The 23,801-nt window shown below is 46.8% G+C and overlaps 1 protein-coding gene across 1 annotated transcript in view; it reads right to left on the reverse strand.

The window, feature by feature from the left end:
* LOC142312873 (uncharacterized) overlaps positions 1-23,801 on the reverse strand; it is a 346,266-nt gene that overhangs the window by 314,506 nt on the left and 7,959 nt on the right. The window contains exons 2-7 of the mRNA XM_075351858.1: positions 7,381-7,530; positions 7,072-7,251; positions 6,866-6,989; positions 6,685-6,782; positions 6,397-6,487; positions 1,430-2,733 (exon numbers count right to left, since the gene is read on the reverse strand). Of these exons, the coding sequence (XP_075207973.1) occupies positions 1,430-2,733; positions 6,397-6,487; positions 6,685-6,782; positions 6,866-6,989; positions 7,072-7,251; positions 7,381-7,458 (1,875 nt within the window). The 5' untranslated portion in view covers positions 7,459-7,530. The remainder of the gene's footprint in view (positions 1-1,429; positions 2,734-6,396; positions 6,488-6,684; positions 6,783-6,865; positions 6,990-7,071; positions 7,252-7,380; positions 7,531-23,801) is intronic.

Below are 23,801 nucleotides of genomic sequence, written 5' to 3' on the forward strand. Positions count from 1 at the left end.
AGCACGCCACAGGGACATACTAACATGCTAATGGGGGCGACTGGCAAGGGAACTAACGCCCAGGGGACTAGTACTCTCGCTCTTTAGCATATGGTAAAAGATCTTTAGAAATACTTTTTATAAAGATCTTTTTATCTATGCTACTAGACACAGGCACAGTTAGGCTGGGATTAGCAATATGCACCCAGAACTGCTCATGGTTCTGTTATAATAATGTAAACTATAGCTGGGTTCACACTAAACGACAGCGACAACGACGTCGCTGTTACGTCACCATTTTCGGTGACGTAACAGCGACCTTGTAAGTCGCTGTTATGATCGCTGCTTAGCTGTCAAACACAGCAGAAGCAGCGATCATAACGTCGCTGTGTTACATGTTCAGAGAGCAGGGAGCCGCGCTTAGCGCTGGCTCCTTGCTCTCCTAGGTACAGTACACATCGGGTTAATTAACCCGATGTGTGCTGCAGCTACATGTCACAGTGCAGAGAGCAGGGAGCCGCGCGCACTGCTTAGCGCTGGCTCCTTGCTCTCTTTGCTACAGTATACATCGGGTTAATTACCCGATGCATACTGCAGCCACATGTCACAGTGCAGGAGCCGGCGCTGGCAGCAAGAGCGGAGGCTGGTAACCAGCGTAAACATCGGGTAACCAGGGAAAGGACTTCCCTTGGTTACCCGATGTTTACGCTGGTTACAGCTTACCGCAGCTGCCAGTGCCGGCTCCTGCTCGCTTCATTTCGTCGCTCTCTCGCTGTCACACACAGCGATGTGTGTGTCACAGCAGGAGAGTGACGACGAAAAAATGAAGCTGGACATTCAGCAACGACCGGCGACCTCACAGCAGGGGCCAGGTCGTTGCTGGATGTCACACACAGCGACAGCGACGGGACGTCGCTGCAACGTCACAGAAAATGGTGACGTAGCAGCGACGTCGTTGTCGTTGTCGCTGTGTGTGACACCAGCTTATGTTCTATACATTGTTCATATAGAGGTGTATTATTTGTATACTAATAACAAATGGTCATTGGTAACTGTAAACCTTTTCTATTATTCTTTTAGTTCCCTAAATTTTTTTCCCTTTCGTTTGTAGGCTTGTGAATTTACTATAATTTGCATTATTTTTCATTGTAAATAAAACTAGTATGGAGAGAAAATGGTTACTTCCCTGTAGGAGGAAAACATTTATCACAATCTGAACATGAAAACAGTTTCTGCTGTGTGAGTTAACAGATGTATAACAAAACTGTATTTCTCTGTATAACACATTCCACACTTATGAAAATGGCTTCTTCCCTTTGTGAGTTCTCTGATGTATAACATCATGAGGTTTCAGTGTAAAACATTTCCCACATTCTGAACATGAATATGGCAGCTGCCCTGTTGTACTTCACTGATACATTAAAAATAATTGTTTTTAAACATTTTTCACATTGGGAGCATGAAAATGTTTTGATTTCTGTTTATGACTCATCTGATGCTTAGTAAGATTTGATTTTTTTGTAAAACATTTCTCACAGTCTGAACACGAAAATGGCTTCTCCCCTGTGTGAATTCTCTGATGAACGATAACATCACTTTTAGCGTTAAAACATTTCCCACATTCGGAACATGAAAATGGCTTCACCCCTGTGTGAATCCTCTCATGTATAACAAGATATGATTTTGTTGAATAACACTTCCCACATTCTGAACATGAAAATGGTTTCTCCCCTGTGTGACTTCTGTGATGGGTAACAAGATCTGATTTCGTATAAAAAGGTTTCCCACATTCTGAACATGAAAATGGCTTCTTCCCTTTGTGCATGTTATGATGAAGAACAAGTTGTGATTTTGTAGAAAAACATTTCCCACATTCTGAACATGAAAATGGTTTCTCCCCTGTATGAATTTTCTGATGATTAACAAGTTGTGATTTCATCAAATAACATTTCCCACATTCTGAACACGAAAATGCCTTCTCCCCTGTGTGAATTTTCTGATGATTAACAAGTTGTGATTTCATCAAATAACGTTTCCCACATTCTGAACATGAAAATGGTTTCTGCCCTGTGTGAATTTTCTGATGTTGAACAATTTTATTTTTGGTTGAAAAACATTTCCCACATTCTGAACACGAAAATGGCTTCTCCCCTGTATGAATTTTCTGATGATTAACAAGTTGTGATTTCATCAAATAACATTTCCCACAGTCTGAACATGAAAATGGCTTCTCCCCTGTGTGAATTTTCTGATGTGAAACAAGATTTGATTTATGAGAAAAACATTTCTCACATTCGGAACATGAAAATGGCTTCTCCCCTGTGTGAATTTTCTGATGTGAAACAAGATTTGATTTATGAGAAAAACATTTTCCACATTCTGAACATGAAAATGGCTTATCTCCTGTGTGACTTCTCTGATGTGTAACAAGCTGTGATTTAGAAGAAAAACATTTCCCACATTCAGAACACGAAAATGGTTTCACCCCTGTGTGAATTCTCTTATGTTTAACAAGGCTTGATTTCTTTTCAAAACATTTCCCACATTCTGAACATAAAATACCTTCCATAGGGGAGAAAATTTTTTTAAGTTCAACAGACGTTTCTTGACTTTTGTTTTGCATATTAGTCTTGGAGGAAGCAGAAGAAAGGACCTTTGCTTCAGGAATGGCAGGTGTAATGACATGTTCTTCACACGTATCTATTGCAAAATTTGAGAATATCACATGTCCTTCTGAGCTCCTGGTATCATCACCTGCCAAGAATAAAACTGATTTAATTAACAAAATAGGATCTTACCAGGTAAAGCACCATTAAGAAGAGGTAATCACACTCACCTATTAGGGTTGTGCTAGTCATAAGCCCTAATTGCACGTTTAGATGTTAGCAACAGCCGCAGCCCTGGATTAAGAGTTAAAACCGTAAGGAAGGGAAGATCGGGTTTATGCCGCGCTATCACCAGAGGAAACGATGTTGATTATGTTAGCTCTTTATTCTTTGTTCAGGTCAACACGTTTCAGAGAGCAATGTCTCCTTCATCGGGACATCAAAGACATCAACAGACTGTTGATGTCTTTAATGTCCCGATGAAGGAGACATTGCTCTCTGAAACGCATTGACCTGAACCAAGAATAAAGAGATGAAGTAATCACCTTCATTTCCTCTTCCTTATTGGTGTGGCACATAATTAAATTAAAAGGTGTCAAATTAAACTAGTAAAATAGGTGCACAAAATAAACATGGACAGTTAAAAGTCTGGATATGTTTTTTTTTTCTTTTAGTTAAAAAAAACAAAGAAAATCTATACCACACCTTTTCAGAAATGACAGAACAAGAAATGCTAGGTAGGTAGATACATGTCTAAAAAGGCAGCAACTAAAGTTGTATTGTTTTGGCATACAGGGATGTGAAATAATTGTTTAAGACCCACACATCACTTGTGAAATAGTGAAAGGTAAATATCTGAATCTTGGTTATTTTTGTTTAGTATTTATTAAAAAAAAAAACAACACACAATTATTCCCACTTCACAAAAAGAATGTACAGGAAATTAAAAAGCTCAGTCCATTCAGGTAACTTGTGAAGAGCACATTTTTCTGACAGGTAGTAAATTAAGACTTTTTTTACTTGAAAAATATTGTGTTGGTTTGCTGCTGCCTAGTGCATAAAGAATTAAGAAAAATGTGTAAATCAAATTCAGCACAACATTTTTCTTAATTCTTTATGCACTAGGTAGCAGCAAGCCAACACAATATTTTTCAAGTAAATAAAATCTTAATTTACTATCTTACCCAACTGATCAATCACACTGGGTGAGGACCGGCTGTTGGCAAGTCTCCCATGTGTCTCTCCACCTGTTAAATGAATCTCCATATTATTCATAGAATACTACATTCATCTTTTTCACTGCTGCAGTTGTGCAACACAAACGATCTAAAGTATTTGTATATTGTTTTAGGCCTCTCTATTGTTGAGTTGTGAGATCCCTATCCCCTCATTATACAGAGCTACTTTAAAATCGGTTCGGCAATCCCTGCTACAGCTTTTATAGAGGCTCCAGTAGTCTCTCCTGATTGGCTGTCCTATATCTTTTAGTGTGATAGCTACAAGGCATCAAAGGGACTTACATGAAAAGCAAAGCATTTTTATATATTGGGTTACCGCTATTTCCTCATAGTTTGTAAGCTTGCGAGCAGGGCCCTGATCAGTGGTGTACTACTAATGGTGCAAAGACCGCACTGCTGCTATGTGTCCCTTGAGCTTGGGGGGGGGGGAGCGTAGTGCCAGTGCGAAGCCTGACGAACACCCCACCATCCCCTCTGGCATCAGCTTTTGAACTGTATCCACATCTTGGCTGAAAATACAGTTGAAAGCAATGATGAAAGATAGAGTCGCCAGTTCTCTCCTCCGTCATTCTTCTTGTGTGTCTGATGTCTTAGCGCAGCGGGCACAATGACATCACTACATTACGCCCTTTGTGTTTAACTGTGCACAGCGTTAAACCACACGCTGCAGAGACAGGAGCAGAAGAATAACAGGAGAGGTTTTTTTTTAATCAATTATTACTTTATTGGGGTCATTATAGTATGCCCCTGCCCCTCACTCCTTTTGGTAGGTGTTGAACTATGTGTTACTCTGTAATGTAATTCTTCAGTTCTGCGGAATACATTGGCGCTCTAGAAATATTAATTATTATTACAATAACATGAGCACACTTGGCCATACCCCTGTACTTATCTACAACGTGAAATTGGCGATTCGTGCAAATCAAATGGAGAGCTTTTCAAACCGTGACAAGTGAAGTATCTCAAATTCTACAAGAATTTTGGATCAAATTGATCCACTAATCTCAGCTTTATTCTAGTCCAAGATATTTCATACAATAGATGACAGCTCCTGCATTCATCATCGGTGCAAATCTAGAGCTGCACACGGAGCAAAACAGGTCCACAATTTGACATATATCCCACAATTTTTGACATGGCCATCTACAGTCATACTAAATGCCTACAGTAAGACGACATCCAATTGCTTTTTTATTATAATTCAAATAGCAGCGTCCAGTAGGTCCAGGATAGCAAATAAGAAAACAGAATAACCTTCACCCTGAGCTATTGTGCACGTTTCCCTCAAATACACAATTGATTCAAATACTTTACACCAGTTTTCTAGCATAAAACACTTGGAAAAGTTGTAAAAACTGGCAACTTTTGATGTTTTTACACAAGTCCCGTCAAGCTCCACAAAATTGGGCAGAGCATATGTACCACCCACGAGACAGGGGTTAAACTTGTTCCCCGGGCCTGGTGATGTCGGGTCTGGGGATGTCACGGGTGGCCCTACTTGGCTTCGTTGCCCCGAGCTGTACAATAAAGAAGGGGGGGGGGGATGATAATGGAGGTTTGTCTCGTGAATAGCCAGGGAATAGCCATCGCTGCTGTCGCTGTCCTCCAGGGCGGATTGTTATAGCAGCTAAGATGTTTCTGCTACCCACAGGTGGAGCGGGCCCCGGGGAGGATGATGAGGGTTGTAGTGATGGCAGGCACCGAAGCACGGGGCACCGGCAAGGAAAGGCAGACACATTCTCTGCGGGTTCACGGTTTCTGTACTCTTCATCCTGGTTTACCCGAGAGATGCCGGTCACCGCCGTGATGGGCCCCAGTCTATCCCGAGCAATTTGAGGTTACCACCAGTGTTCCCCCTTTGAGTCCTTTCTGGTCGTGGTCCCTCCAATCCTGGTGTATGTGGAGTGTGAAACGGACTGTGGGTGTTTTCTGCACTCTCCACAAACCCTAGAATCCAGTGTAGCTGTAGAGAACCCGGGCTGAGCTGTCTGCTCCAAGCCGCGGGTCCTATGGCGCTCCCAGAAGTGTGAGGTAAAAAGTTTGGACCGAGGTCCTGACTGTGCTCCTCACCCCAAGCTGTGCCTGGGGCTAACTGACTATGTGTGAAGATGCTCCTTCCCTTTTCCCCAAGTGGTACCCGCCCCCCAGGTGGTTGTCCCAGGGACCGGAAAAGTCCCATGCTTCATGATGGCCAACCTCAATCTACCCCAGGCCATTTCCCCGTTGGGAAAGCATCTGTGTTTTGTGAGTGAATATGAGAAACACCAGCGATTAATATCTCCTTACCCGGGATGAGTACTACATCTTAAAGGGAGATGCAGTACCCTGTGGAGACTGAAGCCTCAGGGGTGCCACACATAGACAGGGTATGGTGGCACTCCTCCAATGAATACATCAAATGTTCCACTAACTAACGTTCATAATGAAGTGGACCCTAAATTTTGAAGCCCAAAGTTTACATCAAAAGTTCCATATGATTGCACGCTAGAAAAATATCAACATATAAAGTTATTATATAAGCCCGTGATGGAGTAAAATCTGTGATGTCTCTGCATTTAGTGGTCACTACTCACCTGGGTAGTCATCTGTAATAATCTCCACTTTAAACCACTCATCACCCCTCACATATGCCTCTGTAGTATTAATACGGGTCAGCTCTTCACCCTGAAACAAATATTGTAAAAGTCACAGACAAATGGGGAAATCTCATCTATGATCAGCTCTAATCCTGCCATCTCCACCGTTCTCATTAGACAGGTATAAAACATATAAGACTGGTGGATAAAACAAGAGTGCGCACAAGACCTTCACAGCCAACCACACATCATAGGGAGATTTCATGACACCTTTTCTCCATCTACCTGATGATCCTGAGGAACATTGGGATCTTCTTGTTTATAGTCCTGTGGAAGAAGAGGACGGGAACATCTCTCTGGTGTTGTCTTCTCACTGGATAGAACTGGAGAAAACGCATACAGGGAGTGAAGTCATTCTTTACATACAGATAATTATAGGCCGTGTGTATTTAGCCCTGTCTATTACATGATGATGTGAGGGGCTGGGGAACCTCCATCATGACGTCCTTGTACAGATCTTCGTGTCCTTTTAAATACTCCCACTCCTCCATGGAGAAATAGACGGCGACATCCTGACACCTTATAGGAACCTGACACATACAATGATACTGTCATCCCCTGGTCCCTTCATAGCGTTACTGTATAATGTCCCAGCATTCCCAGCAGTGTCACCTGTCCAGTCAGCAGCTCAATCATCTTGTAGGTGAGTTCTAGAACCTTCTGGTCATTGATGTCCTCATGTATCAGGGGGTGAGGTGGAGGCCCCGTGATTGGGGTCAGGGGTCTTCCCCATCTCTCAGACGCAGGGTCCTGACAGTGTTCACTAGAGGTCTTCTTCACTACTGTGTAATCCTGCTTATGGAGAGACACATTAATAAATCTCACTACAGACATTTCCAGAGTCCTCACCTCTCCAGTTCTGTCCATCTGTTATTCCCATAGATAAGAATGATGTAATGTGACATCATCAGAATCTCTCACCTGTCCAGTAAGCCGGAAGAGGATCTCTAGGGTGATGTGTAATATCCTCTCCACCATCTTGTCCTTGTACCCATCCATCCCTCAAGGGTCAATCGGGAATATACTCTTATATAGAAGATCTCCACTGAGCGGATCAGATATTGTAGGGACCTGAATGGGGAGAAGATGACGATGTAACATCATAAAGATCCCATGTAAGAAATCTCCGGAGCTGTTGCCGGCTTCACATGATCACTACATCCAGTCCTGGCCCCGTCCTGCCCCCGGTATAACACACAATCCAACTATAGTCACACACAGAATATCTCCAATACAGCACCAAAAACACAGAACAAAAGGAAAAACCTAAAATGTTGGAGCAGTTCTAATGCCAATTAAAAGTTGCTGGAATTTTGTCTACTTCGCTGGTGAGAATTAATGAAATACACAAGTATGTGATTTCCAAAGCTCTCCAATGAATTTAGTGAAGATCAGGTCTTTTATACCCCTCAAAAATGTGGGTGTATCATGGATAAATGTAGGCATTTCTTACATAGTAAGTAAAAGGCACTCCGTGCATCTACATAACTTACGGTAGTCACTTCCCTCAGCAAGTCTTTGTTTCAGTAAGTTTTCAAACCACAAAAACCCTAATAACCCTAGGTGATTTTGATAGGGCTGTAGATCTATATTAACCCGTTCCTAATTCTAATATTTCCCCTCTTTTTGTTCATTCACGTTGAATACATTTTCTCCCTTCCGAACAGCAAGGAATTACAGCTCTTTAATATGTAGTTGTGTCTTTTTCAAGGGACCAGACGTAAATGCACAATTATCTCAAAAGTTCTTGAATAGTCTGCTTGGGCTATTCCCTCATTAATCCATCATCAATTAAGCAGGTAAAAGGTCTGGAGCTGATTCCAGGTGTGACATTTGCATTTGGAAGTTGTTGTTGTGAACCCACAACATGCGATGAATGGAGCTTTTCAATGGAAAAGAAACAGACAATTATTAGGAGGAAAAGAAGTGGAAAACTATGAGAGAGATAGCAGAAATGTTAGGAGTGGCCAAATCAGTTTTGCACATTCTACAAAAAAAAAAAGCACACTGGTGAGCCTGGGAACTCACAAAGGATGGATATTCATGTAAGACAACAGTGGTGGATGATTGCAGAATCATTTCCATGGTGAAGAGAAGCCCCATTCACAACACCCACCCAAGTGAAGAACACTCCAGGAACTCAGTGTTTCAGTATCTAAGTTTACCATAAAGAGACTTCATGAGAGCACATACAGAGGGTTCACCACAAGATGCAAACCATTAATTAACCTTAACAATAGGAAAGCCAGATTAGGGTTTGACAAAAAAAACAAAAAAAAAACATCTAAAGAAGCCACCCAGTTCTAGAAAAGCGTTCTGTAGACTGATGAAACCAAGATCAATCTGTACAAGAATAATGGGAAATCAAAAGTATGGGAAAGGCTTAAAATGGCTCATGATCCAGAGCACACCACATCCCCTGTAACACATGGTGGAGGCAGTGTGATGGCCGGGCATGCATGGCTTCCAATGGTACTGGGTCACTAGTGGTTATTATTGATGGGATTGAAGACAGAAGCAGCCGGATGAATTCTGAAGTGTTTGGGGTGATATTTTCTGTTCAGGTTAAATCTGAGCAGAAAATCTAGGAGGATACTTTAAAAAAAAAAAAAAAGAAAAAATTACATTCCCTATAGTTACACGTCATCTTATCCGTAAGTCCATAAACAAGATCTGGTACCTTCTACGGAAAGATCTTGTGCGCGATACAATTATTCCTAAACTTCCGAAACTTCCCTTCTGATGAGCACCATCTCTTTTTGTTTTGCGCCCAGCCTCAAAAACCCATCAACTAACACAACATGATCCACTTTGCTCCACAAAAAGTTGGGAGCTACAAATATCAGGCAAAGAAATGTCCGTGATGCAAATGTGTTACATTGGGCACAAACCTTCCAGTCTGTTCAGACAGTGGAGGTTTTCCCAATAAAAACACATATTGACTGCCAAACCCAATATGTGATATATCTTATACATTGTGCCTGTAACTTATAGCATGTGGGCAGCACAACATAAACCCTACACCACCATCTATTTCCCACCGTAGTAACATCACCAAGGGATATATGAACCATGGTTTGTCTAGATTAACCCACTCACCCCAGGGCGATTTTCCGTTTTCATTTTTTTCCTCCCCTTATTCCAAGAGCCATAACATTTTTCCTTTTTCCTTTAATATAGCCATTTGGAGCTTAATTTTTGCGGGACAAGTTGCACTTTTGAATACTACCATTCATTCTGCCCCGTATTGTACTGGAGAACGGGAAAAAAATCCTAGTGCGATGAAATTGCAAAAAAAAAAAAGGGGCGATTTCATGATTTTTTATTTACCATATTCACTATGTGGTAAAACTGACCTGGCAATTTAAATTCCCAGGTCAGTACGAGTTCCTAGATACCAAACAATTATATATTATATATACATATATGTCTATATATACCCATATGTCTATATATACCCCCCACAGTCCCCAACGCTGGAGGAGTGGTACGGGGAGATGAGCACTCTTTATAAGATGGAAGACCTGACTGTGGAATTTAAAGGCACTAAAGACAAATTCCTACAAATATGAAGCCTCTCGATCCTGTTTTTAGACTCTCCGGCATTTTCATCCTTGTTCCCCAACTCCTGAGGGCTCTGTTCCTCCCTTCGCATTGGCCCTCTCCTCCCGGATCTTTTCCTTGATTGTGTCCCCTTGAGCGGTGTTCTGAGATCAGAAGGGAAGGCAAGGCAGTATGTATGTGCAATAGGGGTGAGGAGTTGTTTTTTTCTTTTTTGTTTTGTCTTCTCCTGCCCTCTTTCCACCCCATTTCCTTCTTTCTCTTCTTTCTTTTCATTCCCTTTTCTATATCTTTCCTGTTTATCTATAAAAGTATTGAAGGCATTGGTAAATTACTTCTTCCGCAAAAATGTGTAGAGGATTTGGTTCTAGATAACAACTATTGTTCTTTACCCGTTGGGGTACTTTTACTTTTCAAGAACTTATGTCTACGCTGTGGATGTTTTGACATGTTATGTTTGTATGGACACTTTTGTTGCTCTTTTAAAAACTTTAATAAAAAAGATTAAACATATACTGTATATACCCCCAGAAATTTGTCAAACAAAAAAAAAAATTCACTTTTGTCGCCATTTTTACAGACCTGTAATGTTCTCATTTTTCGGAATATGGGGCTGTGTGATGGCTTATTCTTTGCATCTTGAGATGACATAAATTATACGATCTTTGGATAGTGTCACAAACCACCGGGGGGGTCACTCAGAAATCCCCCGCGCTGGCTACCAGTACGTCACAATCGGGGGGTAACAAGTGGGGGTCACCCCTCCTTTATACCTCCCGACCGACAGACAGAGCACGTGACGCGCTCTCTAGCGCCCCTCTTATAGTCAGGCCAATTATGGAATTGCCCGACCATAAGCAAGGAGGCCGCTATACTACTTATGCCGATTATTGAAGGGTCCCCGGTGAGAGTAAGGTATATATTCCCCCGACCTCCGCGGGCGGAATATATAATATCTTCCCGAATCTCACTGGCCTCCCCACAATAATCCTTGGCACAACTCGCTGCCACCAACCGCTTCACGGTAACTATTAGCCGAACACACAGACGTGGGATTCAAGATCGAGATAACAGAACAGCCCAAGATTAATTATATAATTTAATCGCCTAAAGCACACTAGAAACTACAATATATACAATAGGGAATCTACAGAATATACATATGTCAGAGTACAGTTACAATCAAAGCATGGGTTACAAACAGGCATACACAGTTCCAGCAGTTACCTTGTTGCGTCTGGCCACAGGGGGGCGCTGTAGACCAGGTTTCCAGGAACCCCCTCACAGGTCTTTCCCAACCAGGCCCCCGAGCAGAAGAACGCTGGAAAATGGCCGAAGTAGGGTTATCAACCTGGGCAGATCCAGGTCCCCTCCTACCTTAGTGACCTCACGGGGAAGCACTGCCACTCCCCCTGCATGGATCAGAATTATCCAGCAAAGGGGATTTTGGCTATAACTTTGCCTGGGAGCGTCGTAGGCGGACGCCAATGCTCTCATTGTGACAGTTATGAATTTAGCTACAGAACGAGGGGACTCATGACCTGTCTACGAGTTCCCATATGGCTGATATCACGCCTGGGGCATTTCCCAATGTCCTGCTCCCATAAAAAGGGGGTGCCGGCATCGTCCACATGCGGAGACACCATTTTTATGGTTGCCATATTTATCGGAAATATGGCTTGCGAGATATGAACCATTTTTTACTGGAGTCGTTCTGTCTGGCTATTTCCATAGCCTTGCTAACTAGCTAGCAGCTCCTACTACAGGGTGACGGCAGGGAGTCATCCTGTGTCCATTGTCCTAAAGCCACCTAATTTCCATATCACAGGACATGGCCATGGATTTGTTGCTAAACCAGTTGTGTGAAGGGAAGGGGGGGGGGGTGACACCAGGAGAGGGCTTCCTGACATGCTTGAATATCATGATTTATCGTCATATCTCCGGATTTACCTCACACCTCCCCCCTTTTGAGGGCGCTAGGGGGCAGCACACTCCGGTGTTCCCCCGTGCGCCCGTCCGCGACCTCTCCTTGTCGGGACAGCCCGTCTGCGTTACCGTGGTCACGGCCCCTTTTGTGGCGAATGGTGAAGTTGTATTGCTGGAGCGCAAGGCTCCATCGCAACAATCGCCCATTCGTCCCAGAGACGGTGTGCAACCAGCTGAGGGGATTGTGGTCCGTCTCCACGATGAAGTGGCGCCCGTATAGATAGGGTTGCAGACGCTGCAGGGCCCACACTATGGCCAGGCACTCCTTCTCCATCGTGGAATAGGCAACTTCCCTTGGTAACAGCTTCCTGCTCAGGTACAAGACTGGGTGCTCTTGGCTCGCAGAGTCCACCTGGCTGAGCACCGCACCGAGGCCGAAGTCACTGGCGTCGGTCTGTACTACAAACGGCCGCGTGAAGTCGGCTGCCTGTAGCACGGGCGGGCTGGACAGGGCGTCCTTTAGGGCCCGGAAGGCTGTCTCGCAGTCCATTGTCCAATCGACTGCAGAGGGCAGCTTCTTCTTGGTGAGGTCCGTCAGGGGCTTTGCCAGGCTACTATAGCATGGAACAAACCTCCTATAGTACCCAGCGGTCCCCAAGAAGGACATCACCTGCTTCTTGGTCCTGGGGGTGGGCCAGGATGCGATGGCCTCCACTTTCTCAGGCTCGGGCTTCAGTGTTCTCCCGCCTACCCGGTGACCGAGGTACTGGACCTCGCTCATGGCCAGCTGACACTTTCCCGGCTTGATGGTCAAACCTGCCCGGTGGATCCGCCTGAGCACCTGTGCTAGATGCTCTAGGTGGTCCTCCCAGGTGGGACTGAAGACGGCAATGTCATCCAGGTACGCGGCCGCGTACCCTTCAAGTCCCTTGAGCAGGGTGTTGACCATCCGCTGGAAAGTGGCAGGGGCATTCCTCATCCCGAATGGCATCACCGTGGACTCGTACAGTCCAAATGGGGTAATAAAGGCAGAGCGTTCCCTGGCCTTGCGAGTCAGGGGGATCTGCCAATATCCCCGGCTCAGATCCATGATGGTCAGGTACTGAGCCCCGGCCAACTGATCGAGCAGGTCATCGATGCGTGGCATTGGGTACGCATCGGCGACCGTGACCGCATTGAGCCCCCTGTAGTCCACGCAGAACCGAGTGGTTCGGTCCTTCTTAGGGACGAGGACTACAGGCGAGGCCCAAGCGCTGTTGGATGCCTGGATCACCCCCAGCTTCAGCATCTCGTCAATCTCCTGGCGCATGTGTTGCTGCACCTCCAGGGAGACCCGATATGCTGAACGCCGGATCGGGGGATGATCCCCAGTGTCCACGTGATGGACAGCCAAGTCAGTCCTTCCGGGCTGGTTGGTAAACAACCCCCGGAAGGGGTGTAGGGTGGCCCACAGCTGGGACCGTTGGTCCTCCAAGAGCTGGTGGCCAACCTCCACATCCTCAATGGATCCGCCTGCCCTAACCTGGGCTAGCATATCCAAGAGGGTTTCCGCTTCTCCCTCCTCGGGCAGGTTGCACACGGGGAGCGCACATGCCTCCCGCTCATGATGTGCCTTCATCATGTTCACATGGAAGGGCTTCCGCCTTCCACGGGCAGGGTCCAGGGTGACCAGGTACGTCACAGGGTTGAGCTGCTGGTACACGAGGTATGGGCCTTCCCAGGCTGCCTGAAGCTTGTCCTGTGGTACGGGGACCAGTACCCACACCTTTTGACCCACTTGGTAGGTCCTCTCACAAGCGTTCTGGTCGTACCAACGCTTCTGATCGGCCTGGGCTTGAGCCATATTGTCGTGTACCAGTTGCGTCAAGGCCTGCATTTTGTCCCGGAAGCGCATGACATACTCGATAACCGACACTCCAGGGGTGGCCAAATCCCCTTCCCAAGCCTCTTTCACCAGAGCCAGGGGGCCCCGCACACGTCGCCCGTACAGGAGCTCAAACGGTGAGAATCCTGTTGAGGCCTGTGGAACCTCCCGGTAAGCAAATAACAGGTGTGGGAGATACCGCTCCCAGTCACGCCCATGGGAGTCGACCAACATCTTAAGCATCTGCTTTAAGGTGCCATTGAACCGCTCGCACAGGCCATTAGTCTGTGGATGGTACGGGCTGGCCACCAGATGTCGCACCTGGACTTGCTTACAGAGGGTCTCCATCAGCTGGGACATGAATTGGGTCCCCCGGTCAGTGAGCATTTCCTGGGGAAAACCCACTCGGGAGAAAATCTCCAGCAATGCGGTGGCCACCTTGTCAGCCCGAATGGACGACAAGGCCACTGCTTCTGGGTACCGGGTGGCATAGTCCACTACCGTCAGTATGAAGCGTTTCCCGGAGCTGCTGGGGATGGCCAGCGGGCCGACCAGATCCACAGCCACCCTCCTGAAAGGCTCATCGATGATGGGCAGAGATACCAGTGGGGCTTTGGGGCGTGGCCCCGCCTTCCCCACTCTCTGACAGGTTTCACACGAACGGCAGTAGGCAGCCACATCGGCCCCCATTTTTGGCCAGTAGAAATGCTGGTTTAACCTGGCCTTGGTCTTAGCGATCCCTAGGTGTCCGGCCATCGGAATCTCATGTGCGATCCGCAACAACTCCGTCCGGAACGGATAGGGTACCACCAACTGTCGGTCCCTGGGCCACGCCTCCGGTGAACCCTGCTGGACCGTGGCCCGGTACAGCCGTCCTTGGTCCCAGACCACTCTCTCCGGGTCCGAGTCCGAGGGAGGCTGTGCCGCCTGCTCCTTAAGAGCTTTCAGGCTGTCGTCAGCTTCTAACGCTGCCTGAAACCCCTGACTAGATGTGGCCAGAATCGACGAGACTGTCACATCTTCAGTCAGTACCCCGGGACCTGTGTCCTGGCCTCCACCTGACTCGGCTGCCACTTGGTCAGAAGGGGAAGAGCTATCGGACCTCCGGGAGGCCCCTTGGCTTCCAGCACTCCCACTGCGGGTGACAGCGGCCACAGCCGCTGCGACCGTGGGTCGTGCCTGCTCCTCCTCCGTTCCTGACCAAGTCGCCGGTTCAGGCAGACCTACCTGGCTTCCTGACACCCCGGTTGTGGGGGAACCATGCACCGAGATCTTACCTGGGAGCACTTCCGCTCCTGGACCGGCCCCAATCTCACCTGCCTGTTCCCCTCCTGCAGCAACAGAACCCCGGTGTGAAATCTCTGGGGACCCCACATTTGCTGTGGTAGCCCCCACCCCACACACTGGTCCTCCCCCTGCAGCACCCTGCTCTCTGCTTATCCCTGCAGAGGGCAACAGATCCCAGCTCACAGGCTGGTTACTTGTAGAGGCATTGTCACACCTTTCTCTGACCCCCTCCCCTGTCACAGCTGCAGCTGTGTGTGTGTCTATGGTGTCTGTGCAAGCAGAAATATCAGAGTTCACTCCCTCCTCCCTTACATCATTCATAGATAACACATTAACATTGTTAGGAGTCATGTCAGTACGGGCTGAAGGTTCAGCCCTTGGTTGGGGCCCAAACTGGGAGGTTATCTGCCCCAAATCTGTCCCAAGTAGCACGTTTGCAGGGATCCGATCAGTTACCCCCACCTCCCTCACCCCTCGCCCTGCGCCCCAGTCCACATAAATGTCAGCAACAGGCAGCGCCGGGTCAATGCCTCCAATCCCGGAGACAGCGAGGGTTTTTCCAGGGATCAAGTCTTGGGGGGACACCATCTCAGGCCGCACCAGAGTCACCTCCGAGGCGCTGTCTCGCAGTCCTATGGTCACAGACTGGCCGACGGTGACAGGTTGGAAGCTGTCCAGGGACCTACCACCACCCCCACCCACACAATACACCTTGGGCGGCCCTTGGGACGGGGACGGAGCCGGGGCCTTGGGACGCTGAGGGCACATGGCCTTGAAGTGTCCAGGTAGGTTGCACTGGTGGCACCGTCTTGGCTCTGCCACGGGCCTGGAGAGGGGAGTTGAGGGGGACACCCCCTGCAGTCTAGGGGCAGGTGGGGCAGTCGCAGAATTCATCTTACCCCCTCTCCAGGTGCTGCTGGTGGCCGCTCTCCTGGCCTCAGGGGCCCGGTTGTTGGTGTAGTCATCGGCAAGGGCAGCTGTAGCCGTGGACCCCTTTGGCTTCTGGTCTCGGATGAACTGGCGGAGATCCTCAGGGCAGTTCCACAAGAGTTGCTCCGTGATGAACAAGTCCAGGATCTCCGGTCCGGTGGAAAGCTGCAGGCCTTGGGTCCAGTGGTCGGCAGCTCGGGCAAGTGCCCGCCGGTGGTCAGCCCAGGAGTCCTTTGGTCCCTTCTGCAGCGTCCGGAACTTCTTGCGGTAGGACTCCGGGGTGAGGTTGTACTGTTGGATCAGGGCCCGCTTGATGGTGTCGTAGCCCTGATCCGCCTCAGCAGGCAAGTCCCCAAGGATATCCAGGGCCTTACCCCTTAAACGGGGGGTCAGGTATTTGGCCCACTGGTCCTTGTTCAGATGATGCTGCAAGCAAGTCCGTTCAAAAGCAGTCAAGAAAGAGTCCAAGTCTCCATCCTTCTCCAGCACTGGGAAGTCCTCAACACGGACCTTTGGAAGTTTGGTGTCTGGAAGGTCACGGGTGGCTGATGAGGGCCGGAGCTGAGCTAGCTGCAGCTGGTAGTTACGCTCTGCCTGGCGCTCTTCACGCGCTGCTTGCCGCTCACGCTCGGCCATGAGTTCCTTGTAGCCCTCCCGGTCTCCAGCCTGGCGTAGGGCCATAGCCATTTGAAGAAGGCTATCCGAGCCTCCTAGGCTCGGTGGAATGGCACGTGGTGATCTGCGGCCCGCTGCGGAGCCTGGTGATTCACTGTCCATTGCAGAGCGGAGGGCTGGCATCTGGCTCGTTGAGGACCCTTGGGCGAGCTGCTCCTCATCTTGTCCAGCAGTGCCCGGTTGTGCAATGTCCTCTGCAGAGCTGTTTTCTGGCGTCGAGCTCCTGGAGGACTCGTGGACAACCTCCTCATCGTCTCTGGCCTTAGCATCGGCCATTCCTTTGGCTTTGCTCCTGGTGCTCTCAGCCATTCTTGCAGACTTTTGGTCACTGACACAGAACTGACACCTGATGCCTCCACACACCTTACAGTATCTGCACTCTGACACTCTAGTGTTGAGCTAGTCTGAAGACCCCAGCAGCCACAGCTGCTGCAGGCAGTCTTTAGTGTCTGGGAGTATGGGTCTCACACTCACACACACTATTATCTCGATCCCACCGCTTGCCACCAATATGTCACAAACCACCGGGGGGGTCACTCAGAAATCCCCCGCGCTGGCTACCAGTACGTCACAATCGGGGGGTAACAAGTGGGGGTCACCCCTCCTTTATACCTCCCGACCGACAGACAGAGCACGTGACGCGCTCTCTAGCGCCCCTCTTATAGTCAGGCCAATTATGGAATTGCCCGACCATAAGCAAGGAGGCCGCTATACTACTTATGCCGATTATTGAAGGGTCCCCGGTGAGAGTAAGGTATATATTCCCCCGACCTCCGCGGGTGGAATATATAATATCTTCCCGAATCTCACTGGCCTCCCCACAATAATCCTTGGCACAACTCGCTGCCACCAACCGCTTCACGGTAACTATTAGCCGAACACACAGACGTGGGATTCAAGATCGAGATAACAGAACAGCCCAAGAATAATTATATAATTTAATCGCCTAAAGCACACTAGAAACTACAATATATACAATAGGGAATCTACAGAATATACATATGTCAGAGTACAGTTACAATCAAAGCATGGGTTACAAACAGGCATACACAGTTCCAGCAGTTACCTTGTTGCGTCTGGCCACAGGGGGGCGCTGTAGACCAGGTTTCCAGGAACCCCCTCACAGGTCTTTCCCAACCAGGCCCCCGAGCAGAAGAACGCTGGAAAATGGCCGAAGTAGGGTTATCAACCTGGGCAGATCCAGGTCCCCTCCTACCTTAGTGACCTCACGGGGAAGCACTGCCACTCCCCCTGCATGGATCAGAATTATCCAGCAAAGGGGATTTTGGCTATAACTTTGCCTGGGAGCGTCGTAGGCGGACGCCAATGCTCTCATTGTGACAGTTATGAATTTAGCTACAGAACGAGGGGACTCATGACCTGTCTACGAGTTCCCATATGGCTGATATCACGCCTGGGGCATTTCCCAATGTCCTGCTCCCATAAAAAGGGGGTGCCGGCATCGTCCACATGCGGAGACACCATTTTTATGGTTGCCATATTTATCGGAAATATGGCTTGCGAGATATGAACCATTTTTTACTGGAGTCGTTCTGTCTGGCTATTTCCATAGCCTTGCTAACTAGCTAGCAGCTCCTACTACAGGGTGACGGCAGGGAGTCATCCTGTGTCCATTGTCCTAAAGCCACCTAATTTCCATATCACAGGACATGGCCATGGATTTGTTGCTAAACCAGTTGTGTGAAGGGAAGGGGGGGGGGGTGACACCAGGAGAGGGCTTCCTGACATGCTTGAATATCATGATTTATCGTCATATCTCCGGATTTACCTCACAGATAGATGATATGTTTTGATAGTCTGTTCTTGCACTTTATTGTACTACTACGACAACCCAAAAAACTTAATTCTGGTGTTTTGATTGTTTTTCTTGCTATGCCGTGTACTGATGAGATTAACTTATTTTATATTTTGAAAGATTGGCGTTTCTGAACGTGGCGATACCAAATATGTGTAGTTTAGATTTAATTATTTTTTAACTTTTTTTATTTTTCTAACAGGATTAAATAGTCCCCCGACAGGACTTAAAGCTGTGAATGGCCAATCACTTGTACTATACAGTGTATTGCCTCAGCACTGCAATGTATAGCAAAAATCACTATCTCCATTGAATACTGGTTCACAACCAGCGTTCACAAGAGGATTCTCATGACAGGCATAGCAGACGCCCCGCTGTAATTGGCCGACTCCCGGCTGTCATGAAAACCCATTGGTGCTCCACGATCATGTCACGAGTGCTCTGATGGGCGGGGTTAGTAACGCGCTTCCTGTCTGCGTGTTTTAAATTGTGACGTCAGTAATCGACAGTGGCATATAACTGGATACCAGCAACTGGTGGATCTCTGATTCACTCGCGGCTGTTAGAGGAACTTGACGGCTCATTACATTAGCCGTCAAGTGCAAGGAAAAATGCAGGCTCAGTTTGGGTTTGGGGACGGCGCAGTTGCCACTGCCCATGCGTAGTGCTGGCTTCGGTACATCGATGATGTGTTCATCATCTGGAGGGGACCGGTCCTTGACCTAACGAAGTACATGTTGATGTAGCACCCCTGAGACCATCAGGGTGCTACAAGGTTCTGCATCCCCACAAGGATGCAGGGCCTACCCCCTTAGGGACCCAGAACCCCAGTGCCGATACCACCAAGAACCCAGGTAATCCCAGTTTTTCCCCAACAATCCCCCATACAATGGTACCCAGCTAGGGTGGGACCAATGGATGGCCGTCTACAGGTGGAGTCAATCCAGTCCACTAGTTGACCAGGTGGGAGGGGCAGACTGTGGAGAGTAGTCAGTGAGTTGACAGCAGTAGAGGAGTGAAGATGGAAGTGAAGCAACGTCCTGACTCGGATTAACGGCGACCTGGTGCCCAGGAGAAGTGGTTGCCGGTGGAGTACTCCCGGAACTACGCACCAACGGGGTACAGGACCCTAGGACAGGAAAGAGCTTCAGGCCGGCCTGTTAACACCTACACAGCAAAGGGAACCATCAAGGACCTTGCTGACCCTAACAAATCCGAAGACTCAGTAGCAAAGGGAGAACCGGAGACAGGACCAGGGACTCCAACCCCACAGGGTTCATGCTTCTGTCAGGCGGACAGAAGTGGACAAACCATAGAACGGGGACCCCCAGTGTTCCATACCACGGGGACCCACTTACCAGAGACAGGTACAGGGGAAGAAGGTACCAGGGAACCAGATCGGCACTGGGACGTAGGGGACCTGGAGGCGAAACCAGCCGGCCTCGAGCAACCAGTTAACATCTGCAGAGAGTAAACCAGTTGCACTGAATACTTCTGTGGACTACCTTCTTACGGGGGCAAAACCCTATTTGCGGAGGGTCTACCATTCTAGCTGGCAATACTACTGGCCCCAGTAGAGACATTCTGCAGCAGCGGCTCCCTACACTTAGCCGCAACACCGCAAGTGGCGTCACAAGTGAACATTATCATATTCTCCCCTATAAATATCCCCATTACAAAAAGGGCCCAGGGCACGGAACCAGGTAACGGCCACCACCGTGACATTCCCAATAGAGACTCTGCCCGGAACCGAGTACCCCATATCCCTGGGTGCTACATTGACAATGAACATGAACAATATTCACCTGACAGTCAAATACCATAAATATGAAATCGATTATTTGGATATCAAGGTTTAGTCCAAGCAGATGGCCTTATCCAGACAGACATTTACTGAAAAGATACATTGGTGAATGCCCTTTTGCATGCCACCCCTGCTCATACGCCATCTATCATCACTTTGGGACAGTTTCTAGGAGTCAAACGGGTCTGTTCCACGGATGAACATTTTGAAAGACAGGCCTGTGATCTCTGTGACAGATTACTGCACACTTGGTATAGTGGAAGAACAATTAAAAAAGGATACCAGTGTGCCAGGAGGACCGCTAGAAACTAACTACTATCTTCCATTCAAATAAAACAGTAGGTTGGCACCCGCGCAGATAAGGTTTATATCAACCAATACAAACCAGTGGAAAAGTATAATGGGGATTTTGAATAAACACTGGGCAGTCCTTAAGACAGAACCCAGTTTTAGAAAGTATCTACCAGATCGGCCCCTTTTGACATTGAGGAGAGGAAAGAATCTTAAAGCGCTACTCGTGCAGAGTCATTATGTCTGTAAACCTACACTCCCTTTCAATACAGGAAGACCCAAATGTGGGTGTTACCAGTGTGGGTCATGCTTTTTGTTCAGCAAATGGTGAGATTCGAATTAGAAACTAGATTTCCTGTAGTACCACCTACGTAATTTATTACACCACATGTAAATGTAACCTCATTTATGTGGGACTGACATCGAGGGAACTCCATACACAAACTAGGAAGCACGTGAGAAACATCAGCGCAGCATGAAAAATTGATAACCTCACATCCCTCAAAACTATGCCACAAGTTGCGTCAGAATTGTAACCCAGAGGATCTGGGGGATTGACAAACTACACATGGGCTCTAGAGGGGGTAACTACAAACGAGCTCTGGCGCAGCTAGACTGTTGTTGGATAGTGTTAGCAGCGGGTTAATCAGCGTGATGTCCACAGCGAGCAACAGAGAATGTTCATTTATTGAGAATTAAGAACATCCAGCTTACAACATGAGAATAGGATCAGTCTGGTTTCTGGGAGAGGGAGAGAGAAATCTGCTGTGACCTTCAGCTTCCAGCTCCACACTAGAATACACACACTGGGAGGAAGAGGAGGAACATCCTGTCTATGAATGAGGACCTTTTTTTTTTTTTTTAACTTTGTTAACATCTGAACAACATGCATGCAGACATAAAATCACATCATATTAAACAAACAATAGTTTTTGCAATACATACAGATCAATATGCATTAGGCCAACAGATAGTAACGTTAGGAACTATGTCACCTGAAGGACTAAATGAGAAGTTGAGCTTTCCTCCTTTTATGAATTTCAGTTTCCTTCACCTCTTTATTTTGCGGCTCCTTTCTTCCCTCTAAAACATTTTCCCCTCCCCCTTTTTACCTACTCATTTGTCCTTTTCCCCTCCCTTTTCCTTTTTTGCCTCTTTTGCTCAGTTCCATGATGCGGATTTTGTGGTTCTTTGTAACTATACCGATGACTTTCATGATTTTTTGGTTCTGAATTTTAATGTGTTTTTTTATCTTTCATTTTTAGTCACTCCCACCGTGGCGGGTGTCTAGATCTGTGGAATCAAAGAATTCGCACATTGTTTACAAGCCATCAACAACTTTACATCCACAGCGGGACCAATCTCTGTTGACCTTTTAATTGGTCGTTATTGGACTTTGCATGAAATGAAAATGATTGCAATCACAAATTCTTTGGTATTATTATCTTCATTTAATTTGTCTTCAATGAAAAAAAAAATAAATTTGTCATATAGCCAAATTGGATATAATTCCACACCAAACATAAAAAAGGGGGTGGACAAAAGTATTGGCACTGTTTGAAAAATCATGTGATGCTTCTCTAATTTGTGTAAATATCAGCACCTGTAACTTACCTGTGGCACCTAACAGGTGTTGGCAATAACTAAATCGCACTTGCAGCCAGTTGACATGGATTAAAGTTGACTCAACCTTTGTCCTGTGTCATTGTGTGTATGAGCATGGAGAAAAGAAAGAAGACCAAAGAACTGTCTGAGGACTTGGGAATCCAAATTGTGAGGAAGCATGAGCAATCTCAAGGCTACAAGTCCATCTCCAAAGACCTGAAAGTTCCTGTGTCTACAGTGCGCAATGTCATCAAGAAGTTTAAAGCCCATGGCACTGTGGCTAACCTCCCTAGATGTGGAAGGACAAGAAAAATTGACAAGAGATTTCAACGCAAGATTGTGCGGATGGTGGATAAAGAACCTCGACTAACATCCAAACAAGTTCAAGCTGCCCTGCAGTCCGAGGGTACAAGTGTCAACCCGTACTATTCGTCGGCGTCTGAATGAAAAGGGGCTATATGGTAGGATACCCAGGAAGACCCCACTTCTTACCCCGAGACATAAAGCCAGGCTGGAGTTTGCCAAAACTTACCTGAGAAAGCCTAAAACGTTTTGGAACAATGTTCTCTGGTCAGATGAGACAAAAGCAGAGCTTTTTGGGAAAAGCCATCAACATAGAGTTTACAGGAAAAAAAAAAGAGGCATTCAAAGAAAAGAACACGGTCCCTACAGTCAAACATGGCAGAGGTTCCCTGATGTTTTGGGGTTGCTTTGCTGCCTCTGGCACTGGACTGCTTGACCGTGTGCATGGCATTATGAAGTCTGAAGACTACCAATAAATTTTGCAGCATAATGTAGGGCCCAGTGTGAGAAAGCTGGGTCTTCCATCAGGACAATGACACAAAACACACTATAAAAAGCACTAGAAAATGGTTTGATAGAAAGCACTGGAGACTACTAAAGTGGCCAGCAATGAGTCCAGACCTGAATCCCATAGAACACCTGTGGAGAGATCTCAAAATGGCAGTTTGGAGAAGGCACCCTTCAAATCTCAGGGACCTGGAGCAGTTTGCCAAATAAGAATGGTCTAAAATTCCAGCAGAGCATTGTAAGAAACTCATTGATGGTTACCGGAAGCGGTTGTTCGCAGTTATTTTGGATAAAGGTTGTGCAACCAAGTATTAGGCTAAGGGTGCCAATACTTTTGTCTGGCCCATTTTTGGAGTTTTGTGTGAAATGATCAATGATTTGATTTTTGTTTCATTCTCTTTTGTGTTTTTCATTGCAAGCAGAATAAATTAAGATAATAATGCCAAACAATTTGTGATTGCAATCATTTTCAAGAAGAAACTGAGTATTATATGACAGAATTGCAGGGGTGCCAATACTTTTGGCCAGCACTGTATGTTACCTTTTTGCTTGATGTTCTCACATAGATATACATGGGATATATATTTGTTTATACAGTCATATGAAAAAGTTTGGGCACCCCTATTAATGTTAACCTTTCTTCTTTATCACAATTTGGGTTTTTGCCACAGCTATTTCAGTTTCATATATCTAATAACTGATGGACTGAGTAATATTTCAGGATTGAAATGAGGTTTATTGTACTAACAGAAAATGTGCAATCCGCATTTAAA

The sequence above is a fragment of the Anomaloglossus baeobatrachus genome, chromosome 5 (assembly GCF_048569485.1).
Source record: "Anomaloglossus baeobatrachus isolate aAnoBae1 chromosome 5, aAnoBae1.hap1, whole genome shotgun sequence".
Lineage (NCBI taxonomy): Eukaryota > Metazoa > Chordata > Amphibia > Anura > Aromobatidae > Anomaloglossus > Anomaloglossus baeobatrachus.